The sequence below is a fragment of the Hypanus sabinus genome, chromosome 22, assembly GCF_030144855.1.
Source record: "Hypanus sabinus isolate sHypSab1 chromosome 22, sHypSab1.hap1, whole genome shotgun sequence".
NCBI classification, from domain to species: Eukaryota; Metazoa; Chordata; class Chondrichthyes; order Myliobatiformes; family Dasyatidae; genus Hypanus; species Hypanus sabinus.
In genome coordinates this window covers 45,422,966-45,436,856 of record NC_082727.1, presented here as the reverse complement: position 1 = coordinate 45,436,856, position 13,891 = coordinate 45,422,966, and the positions used below count along the sequence as shown (strand labels likewise).

Sequence of the window (13,891 nt, the reverse complement as noted above, 5' to 3'; positions counted from 1 at the left end):
TTATTGAGATGCTGTTGCTAGAATTCCCTCTGCTATTTTAACTAGGATTTGCACTAGATTGAGATATCTTTTAACACTTAACATTTAAGGAACTTGTTAACATAATCATTTATGGAAATTTATTTCAGAATAAGGGTCTCAAAGGTTAATAAGACATCAACATGGTGATGGGGATTCTTTGCCTGTGTGTGCTTTCACATGGGAGTTAATATGACTAAGAAATTACAAATGTCTGGTGCAGTTGGATAATATTCTCACATCTCCTGCTTTTAAAAGCAGTGTCATTTTAAATACATTAGCTTAAACAATGGATTGAAAAACATTTACTACTACTGAGATATTAATATACACAGCATCTACCAATATAATGCCAGTTCTAAAATTGTGTCCAAGTAGCATCATTAATGGCACATATCCTAGATCTATACTGATCATCCCACAATGATATTAATAGTTGTGAGGGGGAGAGGGGGAGAGGGGGAGAGGGGGAAAACACGCAATGGTGCCCAAGACTTCCGCACAGTACTGTATTTGGCAACATGGGGTGGAGAGAGAGTTTGCAAATCTGGTGAAAGCAAAGAATGTTGGGACTGGCCAGGGTAGAGCACTGCGGGAGGGGTGTGAGAAAGGTGGCAGTGGTGGCGCAGGTGCAGACCCACCCAGCCCTGAGACACCAGGCAAAGTCATTTGATTCCAAACAATTGGTTTATTGATCATTACAGAATGTCTCTGTGGTGCTTCCCGTTCCCTCCCCCTTTTCCCTGCTCCCTTCCCACTCTCAGTCCACAATAGAGACCCATATCAGAATCAGGCTGATCATCACTCACATATGTCATTTAATTTGTTTGTTTCTGCAGCAGCAGTACAGTGCAAAACATTGAATTATAAATGTACTGTGTAAAAGTCTTTGGCACCCTAGCTATATACGGTATATATACCTCAAACCTTTGCACAGTACTGTGTTGGTAAGATTATTAATAGATAACTATTGAAACACTGTTGTACTATAACTTAACATAAGCACCTCGCCTTACAGAGAATCAAAGAATTAGAAGAAAAAATTGAAGTACAAAAAAGACAAGTTAAAGAGCTAGAAGAAAAGGTAAGATCAACTTATTTGAAATGTACTTAATGTAGTATTGTTGATGATTAAATATTTGACTTTTTATTGAGTTAGAATATCTGTTGGAAATTATTTCATAAAGGCAATATGTTTAAGCTATACACATAAGACATACAAACAATATAAATAAGAACATAAGAATTAGGAGCAGGAGTAGGCCATCTGGCCTGTCCAGCCTGCTTGGCCATTCAATAAGACTGATCTGGCCATGGACTCATCTCCACCTACCTGCCTTTTCCCCATAATCCTCAATTCCCCTCTATGCAAAAATCTATCCAAACTTGCTTTAATTATATTTACTGATGTAGTCTCCATTACTTCATTGGGCAAGGAATTCCACAGATTCGCCACCCTCAGGGAAAAGCAGTTCCTCCTGATCTCCGTCCTAAATCTACTCCCCCAAATCTTGAGGCTATGTCACCTAGTTCTAGTCTCACCTATCAGTGGAAACAACGTACCTGCCTCTATCTTATCTATCCTTTTCATAATTTTATGTTTTATAACATCTCCACGTAATATCTCCTTACCAATTTAAGTCCATTCATGTTTCTTTTCCATTGAAAGCTGTTAAATATTCTATCGTACATTTTGCTTTTTGAAACAATTATAGAAATAGAAAACTAGACAAATGTAACAAATTGGTCTTTTTAATGTCTTTTGCTATTTCTTCTTAATATGGCAGGTGGTTTTTGTTTCAGTTATTTTACTTCTGTTCTACTTCATATCACTTTAATTCTTGTCTTCTGTCTGTTCTTCCCTATTTCCTTTCCTGTTCATTTTCAGTTTTTGTTTTTGTTTTTATTTTTTTCTTTAGCATTCATTCTTTGGTCGTAATTCTTCCAGGCAGCCAACAAGGAAGGTAAGGCAGCTATTTTAGTTGAATATCTTTTATAAATGAGACATGAAGCGGGAAATGAATGTTCCTAGAGAAACTGGAGACAGATCATTAAGAAATAACCCTGGATTAAATGATACTTTGCTGATTATGTTTTACTCTGTTGTGATGCATTTTGCTGTTATATGTGCAGAGGCCTTCATCTTGGTACAAGGTGTGATACATTTGCTAATCCATCTCCACATTTTCCTCTTGTTAAGAATATTAGCCAGGAAGGATCTTTCTCTTGTTAAATGTGATATTTTGTTATTAGGTCTTACATTTCCCTTTTTCCTTTTGTTTCAGTTTCAGGGTGTCCTTTCCATTCCATTAGTTTTCAATAAAATATTTTAAATTACTGTTAAAAACCATCAGAAGATCATTACTATTTAGTGTTTACAATACAAAACTTAATTGGAATTTGCAGTAGTAACAGGTGTATGTTCAAATTAATGTTAATTTACCAATGTCAACTTGGTCTCTGCCTTCACGTTACTGGCCAGCTCACCCAACAGATAAATTAGGTTGACCAATAGTGTAAAAAAGTTAAATTAGAAGTTCTCCATGACTGATAGTTTTGTCAGTGTGATATTTTAACTGCACAAAAATATATAAAAAGATGATTTTTCCTTGACTAGAGTGGACTGGGAGTTTCTTACCTGGTGATTCAATAAACATCCCCCATGATATCCATGCAGTTTAGGCAATGCATTAACTAGTATTTCAAGATAATAAATTATCATTGCTAGTAAATGATTCCATTTTTAAGTGCTCATACCATAAGACTGACTTCTCTTCTTGAATAATCCCTCATTGTAGATTAATAAAGTCAAATAAATGTAGACTTAATTCATCCATAAACATTAGGTAAACAGCATTCTTAGATGAAGGTTACTTTTTCTTTTCAGACCTCTTCCTTCTTCACCAAATCCAAGTACTGAATCCATTGTTTTCAAAACTGTATTTTAAAATTCTCACAAAGGGATGGAATAAGGTAGAGTCTGTTTACACCCAAATTTAGCCTTCGCATTTATAAGTTAATATCATCACATTAAAAATTATCATTATTGTATAATTTAACCTCTAATATTAAATATGATTAAAACTTCTATTTTCAGAGATTGCATATTTAATTAACCATCTTGTGTTGTTACATTCTGCCTTTTGGCATCTTCTCAAACTGATAATCAGTTAAGTGACAGAGAAATAAGTCCTTGTGTAAACAAGGATACAGTAACATCAATATCAATTATGTATCTGCTTGTTTTTGTTTGGTTGATATCTCCTTTCAGAATTTTCAAAGAACTTGACTGGATCAATAAAACATCATTTCTTGATTGAGTTTTTTTTTCAATCAAACTCCTTATCTCGTTTCTGAAAGTTCCTGTTGAAACATATGGTCAAGAAATTCTGCAGCATAACACAGCAGTTTGTACATTAAGAGGTAGAAGCTGAACCCAGAATAACCCCCTGGCTATTAAGACCCAGAGGGTCCATGGTACGTTAGTGGCGGTGTTGCAGCAATTGGTTTCTTTGTGCAACTGTGCAGTAATACTGTATCAATGAATATAACGCAACTTGCCCAAAATTGTCCTCTGCTTGTGTAGCGGTGTGCTACACGCAGCGCTGAAATAACGACACGGAGTTGGTAAACTGCAGTTAAAGAAGATTTTATTCGAACTTCGCGGCTTCGCCTTAAAGCCTCCCTGATCCCGCCCTCCCCAGGCGCGGATGCCGTAGGAGGCACGTATTCACAGTCCTGTGTGAGCTTTTCCCTTTGTTAGTGAAGCAGACCTGGCACCCTTTTGGGACTGGCCTTTATGCCGGCGCGTTGGCTATTTGTGAGCCGGTTCGAGTGCACTAGGAAGTGGGTCGCCACATAACCCCCCCCCCCCCAGAACCGGCAATACACCCCCCAATGTCCAAGTTCTGGGCTGGACCCTGTTTGGGAGGTCGGCCCCTGCGCCGCGGTGCCGGGAACTCGACCGGTTGCGCCACGGCCACATGGGCCAGTTTGAGGCGGTCCACCATGAAAACCTCCTCTCTCCCCCCAATGTCCAGCATGAACGTGGACCCGTTGTTCCTGAGCACCGTAAACGGCCCCTCGTAGGGCCATTGCAGCGGTGGCCGATGCCTGCCCCTTCATACAAACACAAACTTACAGTTCTGCAGGTCTTTGGGTATGCAGGTCGGGTTCCGCCCGTGCTGTGAAGTGGGTATGGGGGCCAGGTTACCGAGCTTCTCACGTAGTCTGCCCAGGACTGCTGCGGGATCTTCCTCTTGCCCCCCATGGGGCTGGTAGGAACTCCCCGGGGACGACCAGGGGTGCACCGTATACCAACTCGGCCGACGAGGTGTGCAGATCGTCTTTGGGCGCCGTGCGGATGCCGAGTAGGACCCAGGGAAGCTCATCCGCCCAGCTAGCTCCTCGCAGGCGGGCCATGAGAGCCGACTTTAGGTGACGGTGGAAACGCTCCACCAGGCCGTTCGACTGTGGGTGGTAGGCAGTGGTGTGGTGCAGCTGTGTCCCCAAAAGGCTGGCCATAGCTGACCACAGGCTGGAGGTGAACTGGGCGCCTCTGTCGGAGGTAATGTGGGTCGGTACACCAAAGCGGGACACCCAGGTGGCGATCAGTGCCCGGGCGCAAGACTCTGAGGTGGTGTCGGTGAGCGGGATCGCCTCTGGCCATCTTGTGAACCGGTCCACGATAGTGAGGAGGTGCCGCACTCCTCACGACACTGGCAGGGGGCCCACGATATCCACATGAATGTGGTCGAAACGCTGGTGGGTGGGGTGGAACTGCTGCGGCAGAGCTTTGGTGTGCCGCTGCACCTTGGCCATCTGGCAGTGCATGCACGTTTTGGCCCATTCACTGACCTGCTTGCAGAGACGGTGCCAGACGAACCTGCTGGAGACCATCCGGATGGTTGTCCTGATGGAGGGGTGTGCTAAGTTATGAATGGAGTCGAAAAAACAGTGCCACCAGTTTGCCGGGACAACGGGACGGGGTTGGCCGGTGGTGACTTCACAAAGCAGGGTCCTCTCACCTGGGCCTACGGGGAGGTCCTGGAGCTGCAAACCGGAGACTGCGGTTCTGTAACTAGGGATCTCCTCGTCTGCCTGCTGCGCCTCTGCCAGAGCCTCAAAACCTACCCCTTGGGAAAGGGCATGAATGTTAGGGTGAGAGAGCGCGTCCGCCACGACATTGTCCTTACCCGAGACGTGCCGGACATCCATTGTGTATTCCGAGATGTAGGACAGATGGCGCTGCTGGCGGGACGACCAGGGGTCGGACACCTTCGTGAACGTAAAGGTAAGCGGCTTGTGGCCCGTGAACGCAGTGAAGGGCCTACCTTCCAAGAAGTACCTGAAATGCCGGATTGCCAGGTATAGTGCCAACAGTTCCTGGTCAAAAGCACTGTATTTGAGCTCCGGTGGTCGCAGGTGTTTACTGAAAAACACCAGGGGTTGCCAGCGACCCGCGATGAGTTGCTCCAGTACCCCACCGACTGCCGTGTTAGATGCGTCCACCATGAGGGTGGTAGGGACGTCCATTCTGGGGTGCACTAGCATCGCGGCATTTGCCAAGGCTTTTTTCGTTTTAATGAAAGCGGCAGCGGACTCCTCATCCCAGGTAACGTCCTTGCCCAGACCCGACAGCAGGGCGAACAAGGGTGTATGATTCGGGCAGCTGAAGGGAGGAAGCGGTGGTAGAAATTTACCATACCCACGAATTCCTGAAGGCCTTTGATTGTGGTGGGTCGGGGAAAATGGCGGACTGCGTCTACCTTAGCGGGCGGAGGGGTTGCCCCGTCTTTAGTAATCCTGTGGCCCAGGAAGTCGATGGTGTCGAGCCCTAACTGGCATTTGGCCGGGTTGTTTGTGAGACCGTATTCACTCAGTCGGGCGTAGAGTTGATGGAGATGGGACAGATGCTCCTGACGACTACTGCTGGCTATGAAGATGTAATCCAAATAGATGAAAGCGAAGCCTAGGTCGCGTCCCACCGCGTCCATTAACCACTGGAACGGCTGTGCGGCATTCTTCAGGCCGAACGGCATGCGGAGGAACTTGAAAAGGCCGAACGGGGTGATGAGTGCCATTTTGGGGACATCGTCCGGATGCATCGGGATTTGATGGTATCCCCGGACGAGGTCTACCTTGGAGAAGATCTGTGCAGGTTTGCTGCACAATCCTAAATGTGCGGCACAGGGTAGCGGTCCGGTGTTGTAGCCTCATTCAGCCTGCAGTAGTCGCCGCATGGTCTCCAGCCCCCTGTCGCTTTGGGCACCATGTGCAGGGGGGAGGCCCATGGGCTGTCGGACCACCGTATGATCCCCAATTCCTCCATCCTCGAACTCCTCCTTTGCCAGTCGGAGCTTGTCCGGGGGAAGACTTCGAGCACGGGCATAGAGGGGTGGTCCCTGGGTCGGGATGTGGTGCTGTACGCCGTGTTTGGGCATGGCTGCCGTGAACTGCGGTGCCAGAACCGATGGGAAATCTGCCAGGACCCTGGTGAAGTCGTTGTCGGACAGCGTGATGGAGTCGAGGTGAGGGGCTGGCAACTGGGCTTCACCCAGGGAGAACGTCTGAAAGGTCTCGGCGTGGACCAGTCTCTTCCTGGGCAGGTCGACCAGTAGGCTGTGAGCCCGCAAAAAATCCGCGCCCAGAAGCGGTTGGGCTACGGCGGCCAGTGTGAAGTCCCACGTGAACTGGCTGGAGCCGAACTGTAGCTGCACCATACGGGTGCCGTAGGTCCTTATTGTGCTGCCGTTCACGGCCCTCAGGGTGGGACCCCGGTGCCCTGTTGCGGGTGTCGTAACTCGTCGGAGGCAAGACGCTGATCTCGGCACCGGTGTCGACCAAAAAGCGGAGTCCCAACCGTTTGTCCCACACATACAGGAGGCTATCCCAATGGCCAGCTGCCGTAGCCATCAGCGGCGGCTGGCCCTGGCGTTTTCCGGGAACTTGCAGGGCGGGCTACAGCGGCGGGCTTCTGCGCCCCACCACTGGTGGTAGAAGCATCATTGTTCGTCGGGCTCCCCACCTCTCCCTCTGGGGTTAGCAGGTTCTGTGGCCGGGCCTGGTGTGGCCTGGCCTGCTGCTGGGAGCGTGGCCTGGTGATCTGTGCGATGGATGCCCCACTCACCTTCTTGGCGTACCACAGCGAGTCTGCCCGGGCTGCCACCTTCCGGGGGTCGCTGAAATCTGCGTCGGACAGCAGCAGGCGTATGTCCTCGGGCAGCTGCTCCAGTAATGCCTGCTCAAACATGAGGGAGGGTGTGTGTCTGTCGGCCAGAGACAACATCTCATTCATTAAAGCCGATGGAGGTCTGTCCCCCAAGCCATCCAGGTGCAGTAAATGGGAAGTCCGCTCACACCATGAGAGAATGAAAGTCCTTATGAGCAGGGCTTTGAATTCTGTGTACTTGCCGTCCGCTGGGGGAGAGTGTATGAACTCCTCAACCTGGGCCACTGTGTCCTGATTGAGGGAGCTCACCATGTAGTAGTAACGTGTGTTCTCTGAGGTTATCTGCCGAACATGGAATTGGGCTTCTGCTTGCTGGAACCACAGGTGAGGTCGCAGCGTCCAGAAGCTTGGCAGTTTCAACGAAACTGCATGAACAGATGCGGCATTGGTCATCCTCGGCCCAAATATCGTTTGGACCGTCGGGGTCACCAATTGTAGCGGTGTGCTACACGCAGCGCTGAAATAACGACGCGGAGTTGGTAAACTGCAGTTAAAGAAGATTTTATTCGAACTTCGCAGCTTCGCCTTAAAGCCTCCCTGATCCCACCCTCCCCGGGCGCGGATGCTGTAGGAGGCACGTATTCACAGTCCCGCGGGAGTTTTTCCCTTTGTTGGTGAAGCAGACCTGGCGCCCTTTTGGGACTGGCCTTTATGCCGACGCGCTGGCTATTTGTGAGCCGGTTCGAGTGCACTAGGAAGTGGGTCGCCACACTTGAACATATTACATCTACTTCCAGGACTTTCTCCCTTGCTCATTGCTCCCTCCACCTACTGTCCTTCCATTATCCTCAACCAGCATCCCACAATCACCTCACCAACTGACCCACAACCCCTTACACCAAAATGCCAAAACCTCCCTTTGTCATCTGTCTGTCCTACCATCACCCCTCACCACATCAACCTTCCCTTCCAAACCGGTTTTTTTAACTGCCCTTCCTTTCTGGAGTTCATGCTTCACAATGGCAAGAGCTTGTGATGAAACACAGGCACTGTGTTCATAGTGTAATCTGTTCTATTGTTTTTGCCCCATTTGTGATAGAATATCACACCCTTGCACAATGCTGCAGTGCTGTTTTAAGGGATCTTTCGTGCTGCATTTCTAAATTTGTAAATGGGACTTCTTTCTTAAGAGATATACAACAGTATCTATTTAACCTTTATCTTTTTTCTTTCAATATTATGCATTTTTTTAATTTGTAAAGAAAATTTAAATTCTATCTTGAATCTTATTGACTTATATAAAATCAAATACTCTATACCACTTCTCTGTAGAAGTACTTGATTTGTTTTCCTTTTTTCATCTGTTTGTCATTGTAATTGTAAATAACAACAGTCTAATCATAGATGGTTCTAGAAACAATGAAGACATAATACTGACAAAATAAAACACATTCTTGGTATCAAACAAATCAAATTGTGCATACTTTTAGCTTTAAATGTCATCACTGATTGAGTTTATATAATTAATATACAGAAAATATATACAGGTATAAAAATATCAATTTTTCTATAATTAGTCAGTAACATATATTGTTAATTTAATCCATCTACCTGTGATTATTTACATTAAAATATCGTTTGCAGTCCCTAGTGGTTTACAAATTATGCTGGCACGTGCAAAAGGGAATAACTGCATTATCATTCCCAAATAAGATATATAAAATGTTACTTTTATCATTGTTTATTCCAAAGTACTTGATTGTGAAGTTGTTTTATACAGGCTACAATGAAAGAAAGGCAACCGTATACTGTAATAAATGATCAGATTACAGTATTATCCCAAGAAAGGCCAACAATAAACCAAGACATTAAGTATTTGAAAGAACACCTTGCAATACAAGGAGCATAGAACATGCACGAAGAATATTCAGGGTTCGGAGGCTATAGTGCCAGACGTAATTTGGAGCTTCAAGAACCATATCTGCGATTTGGAAGAAGAGTTCAGTAAAAATGCAACAAAACCTATAAAACAAATGGAAAATGTAATGGACTGAAAGCAAACATTAGAAAGTAAAGCCAACGATAAAAGATTTTGGAAAATTGACTTCCCTGACAGGAGATAAGCACAGAAGAATGTACAACATGGGTGAATGAACAGTTCTAATACTTAGTGAATGAAGAATTGACCTTAAACTTTCCTGCTGTGCAGGATACTGAAAAAGCTGCTTCAATATAGAGGCATGACTTCCATCCACCAGTCATTTCTACTTCATGCACACAGCTACATCAGTAGTTTGTTTTAGCTGCAGAGGCTATGAAACCTTGGCAGCAAGGCTTTTAACAAGTTGGCAAGAATAATTTATCACTAAACACGAATCATTCTTAAGTTGAACCATATTGATGTCACTGCAGAAACATGAATGACATATGAACGTGTACTAACCAGTTGTCCTGCAAACTTTGAAATGAATTCTACCCAGGTAGAACAACTATGACATGCTGCTATGTTAGAGCTGTTGCCTCTGAAGCAAGAAGATAAATTCAAAGAAGGCACAAAAAACTGAATATAAAGTTAGAGTAATTTTTTAAACCGTTGAATTTAATGTAAAATTGTTAATAATGTTTACAGAAGTAGGCATTGGAAAGAAAAGAAACTTGAAGACTTTTGGGCCTAGCTCATATGATTCCCAGCAAATATCGGGATGCAGATTCACAATGAATTTTCCAAAGAAAGGGAACTATGTGATTTCAAGAGTTAAAAAAAAAATCGCCAAAATGTAGATAGAAAATATACTTGGAAAAATATGCAATTGGAATGTGCAGAAGATACTGCCAAACAAATACTGGAAGAAAATTGAGAGGGGTGAATGGAATATGATTTAGGTTGAAAAGAAAATGCAAGACATGCAGTCACTTTAAAATAAGTTACGTGCAAGTATTAGGGAGAAAATAATCCAACACCAGGAGATAAACTGCAGTTAATAATGATTTAGTGAGAGACAAACAGGAATTGGAAGAGTTTAATTTGCATCCACCTTACAATACATGAGACAAGATGGATTATTTTCTCTAAATGATAACAATCAAAAAAGTGAAACAATTTCAAAAGGATCAGATTAATATATATGAATTCTTGCAAATAAATGGCACAGTCCTGGAATTTGGCACTTTAAATAATGAACACAGGGAAGGAAACGCCTGATAATAAACCATCACAAGCCCATGTGACAAACCAGATATATATTGAAGGAGATGCAAGAAATAAGCTGGAAGTAAACTGAGAAGATCCTCCATTCTTTCCCCAAAATAATAGCCCTGATGGATCTGGAGAAAGTTCATTCAGAAGTGTGGAAGGTAATGAATGCATTGTTGATCATATTTATTACAGATGCTGAACCTCTTGTGTAAAAACACTATCTGGTGTCCTCACCAATCTTAAGAAAAATATGTTTTCTATTAATGTACAGCCCTATTGTATTTGTTTATGGAATGACCCCACTATATTTTATACTAATTTCTTTAAAATATTTTATAGCCAAGTGCATCATCTTCATTTGTCTTTTGTATGTTCTCCAATATTGTATTGATTAGGTTTCAAAATTCCTTCATCTGATAAACAAAGAAAGACCCAAACTACCCACTACCCCCTCACTTCACTGACTAGCATAGTCAGCCCATATGGTTTTCCCAGTGTATTGTGCATTCTGTGTCAGGATTTTCCTATAAACCATACAACCTGACATCACACTATCATGAGAATTTGGCTCAGATGAATAAACTGATCCCATCAAACACATTTGTCAGGAACAGGGGCAGGATTGGACCCAAATGCAGGACACAGACACTGAAGTACTAGGGGTAGGACAGGATGGGGATGCCATGGCATGTGAGGGGTAAGGCAGGAGGATCCCAGAGTTCAGACGAGGCAGGCAGGCAGGATTCCTCATGGCAGGCTGCATGGATCCCGGGCAGGGTCATCTCCCAGGGAGAAACACAGAGGCCTGGGCAGTCGTGGACACCTGGGCAGGTGCGGGGCACAACCCTTAGGAAGCAATAGGTGGAAAGGGCAGAAACCCCCGCCGGCCAGTGGCAATCCAGCCAAACTCCTGCTGGGCAGCAGCAGTCCAGCCAGACCTCCCCAACAGAGGCAACAGGTAGGAAAAGGCAGATGGGTGGAAAGGGCAGAACCCCCACCGGGCAGCAGCAGTCCAGCCAGACCTGCCCGACAGAGGCAAGGGATCAGAAGGAAGCTGGGTCCAGGCAGAACAGCAGGACCAGCACACAGGAGAGAAGCAGGGGAACAAGATTAACCAGAAAGAACATACACAGAACAGGCCAGCAACCAGGGCAGAGCAGGATTCCCAGCAGGGCAGCAACCAGCATAGAACAGGATACAGACAGTATTCAGCACAGGTTAAACCAGATTCAGAGCAGGACAACCCCACAACTAGGCTCAGTCCCTGAGCCCCTTATAAACACCTGCCCCCAATAGGTAACAGATGTACCTCCTTAAGCCAAGATGATTGTTGTGATGGAAAATAACTGGTTCTTTGAGTCTCAACAGTAGAAGCCTGGACACACACAGTTTTAATAATAAGGAATTTATTTACAAGGGGAAGTCAGGTCAACACAAGCAACTACAATACACAGGAAGCGGTGTGGGGACAGGGTACGGTTACACAAACAAAGAACAAGGGAAAAGCACTACAATAGCTATCCACCTTGACCTTGGATAGTTGTGGCTCCCTTACCAGGACAAACAATAGACCTTCGCCAAACATAAATCAATGCACTTACCTTCAATGAAGTGGTCTGTAAGAGCGAGCAAGCCAGGGCCAAGTCTCACCTTTTATAGCATGGGGCTGGGTGCGATAATCCAATTAAGGTGACCAATAATTTAGGTGTGCATTGATTAGTTGGGAGGGACAAAATGTTGATTGGCGTGTGGTGTGTCCTCCGACCAGCCAGGTGGCAGTGCATCTGTTACGTGGCCGGTATCGCTGGATACAATGATCCAATGGCTCCATGTGACAGGAGGGCTGGCTGCAAGGCCCTGAGTCCGGAGTCTGCGGACCGGAGCAAGACCCGGAAGGCGGGCTCTGGACCGGACCCTAACAACATTTTAGTTTGATGTTGCCCATTGAATTTTATATTGACCGATACTTGAAATGATTTTGCAAGACTATTTTTCTTAAATTACCTCCTTTAAATAAGCATTCATTTGAAATCAGCTGATCTTCATTGTTTGGGATTCTCAAGGTATGGAGTCCAAAATATAAATTATTTGTCCGGTAAGCTCTGTACCAAAATGACCAGCAACTAACCTGCAAACTAGCACACTAACATTAACAACTAATGACTAAGCTAGCAAGCTCAGGGGACCTTGGCTGATAAGAAATATTGAAGCTCTGGTCAAGAAAAAGAAGGAATCATACATTGGTTTTAGGAAATTGGTGAGTGAATCCCTTGATAATTAAGAATACCCTTATGAGGAAAACCAGGAAGGCAAAGAGAGGGAATGAGATGAATCCGGCAAGTAAGGGTAAGAAAAATCCTATAGTTATACGAGTATACGAGTATGTCCCCTTTGAGATCAGCAGGGCCCCCTATGTCTTGAGCTACCAGAGATGTGTGGGATTTTCAATGACTAAAAAATCATACTTGCTCAAGAAGTAAGGGAGACTAGTGGAGATGTGTTGGAGAAAATTCATATCAGAATCAGGTTTATTATCACTGGCATGTGACGTGAAATTTCTCACTGGAAATTCATATTACCAGTGAGGAATCATTTGCAAACTTTTGGCACGTTAAGGTGGATAAAGGGTTTGACTAACTTCATTCTCAGATTTTCAGAGAAGAATTTGTGAAGTCACTTAAAGAAATATCTGCAACACTCTTAGCCAGCGGTGAAGTTCCTGAAACCTTGCTCCTAGCGTTGTTGCATGGTTTAAGAAGGTTAGCAAGGATAAACCACTGAAGTTACTGGAGGGAATTCTGAGGGACAAGATCTACTGTACCATCATTGGGATGGATGGTGTCTGATTAGAAATCATTAGCATTGTTCTGTGCGTGGAAAATCATATTTGACTGACTTTTTAGAGATTTTTAAAGAAATAACTAAATAAATAGATGAGGCTAGGATAGTGGATGCTGCTTGTTTGAACATTATCAAGGCCTTCAACAAGATCCCAAATGGTAGGCTGCTCTCTAAGTTTAGGTCCCAAGGAATTTTGGGAGAGTTAGTTAGGTAGATTCAAAATATGCTTGGAGGTAGAAAGCAGAAGGTGTAGTTGAAGGTTGTTTCTTGGAGTGGAGGCAGTTGACCCATAGTGTGCCACCGGAGTCAATGTGGGAACCTTGTTATTCATTACCTATACTGTATAAATGATCTGGATGCAAATGTGCAAGGCTTGATCAGTATATTTGCAGATGATATGAAATTAGGAGGTATTGTTGATAGTGAAGAAGGTTATTGTAGATTAATGGAGAATTTTGAACAATCAGGCAAGTGGGCCGAGAAGTTCAATACAGGTAAGTGTGACATGATGCTTTCTGAAAAGTCAAACTAAACCCACATGGGACTTGCAATCTGAATGGCAGAGCAATAGGGAGTGTAATGGAACTGAAGGACCAGAAAATGCAAATGCATATTTCATTGAAAGTGGTGCTACAGGTATACAGGGTGGGGAGAAAAACATTTAG

The 13,891-nt window shown here is 44.5% G+C and overlaps 1 protein-coding gene across 10 annotated transcripts in view; it reads left to right on the top strand.

Moving 5' to 3' along the window:
- The window catches only part of jakmip3 (Janus kinase and microtubule interacting protein 3), a 361,481-nt gene that overhangs the window by 269,018 nt on the left and 78,572 nt on the right, over nt 1–13,891 (top strand). For 5 of the 10 annotated variants that reach the window (XM_059947659.1, XM_059947656.1, XM_059947655.1 and 2 more), the window contains 3 exons: nt 1,037–1,102; nt 1,907–1,982; nt 8,970–9,105. In XM_059947659.1, coding sequence (XP_059803642.1) covers nt 1,037–1,102; nt 1,907–1,957 — 117 coding nt within the window. In that variant the 3' untranslated portion in view covers nt 1,958–1,982; nt 8,970–9,105. Of the gene's footprint in view, nt 1–1,036; nt 1,103–1,906; nt 1,983–8,969; nt 10,544–13,891 lie in introns of those variants that run through there. The other 5 variants (XM_059947651.1, XM_059947652.1, XM_059947653.1 and 2 more) reach the window with 2 other exon arrangements.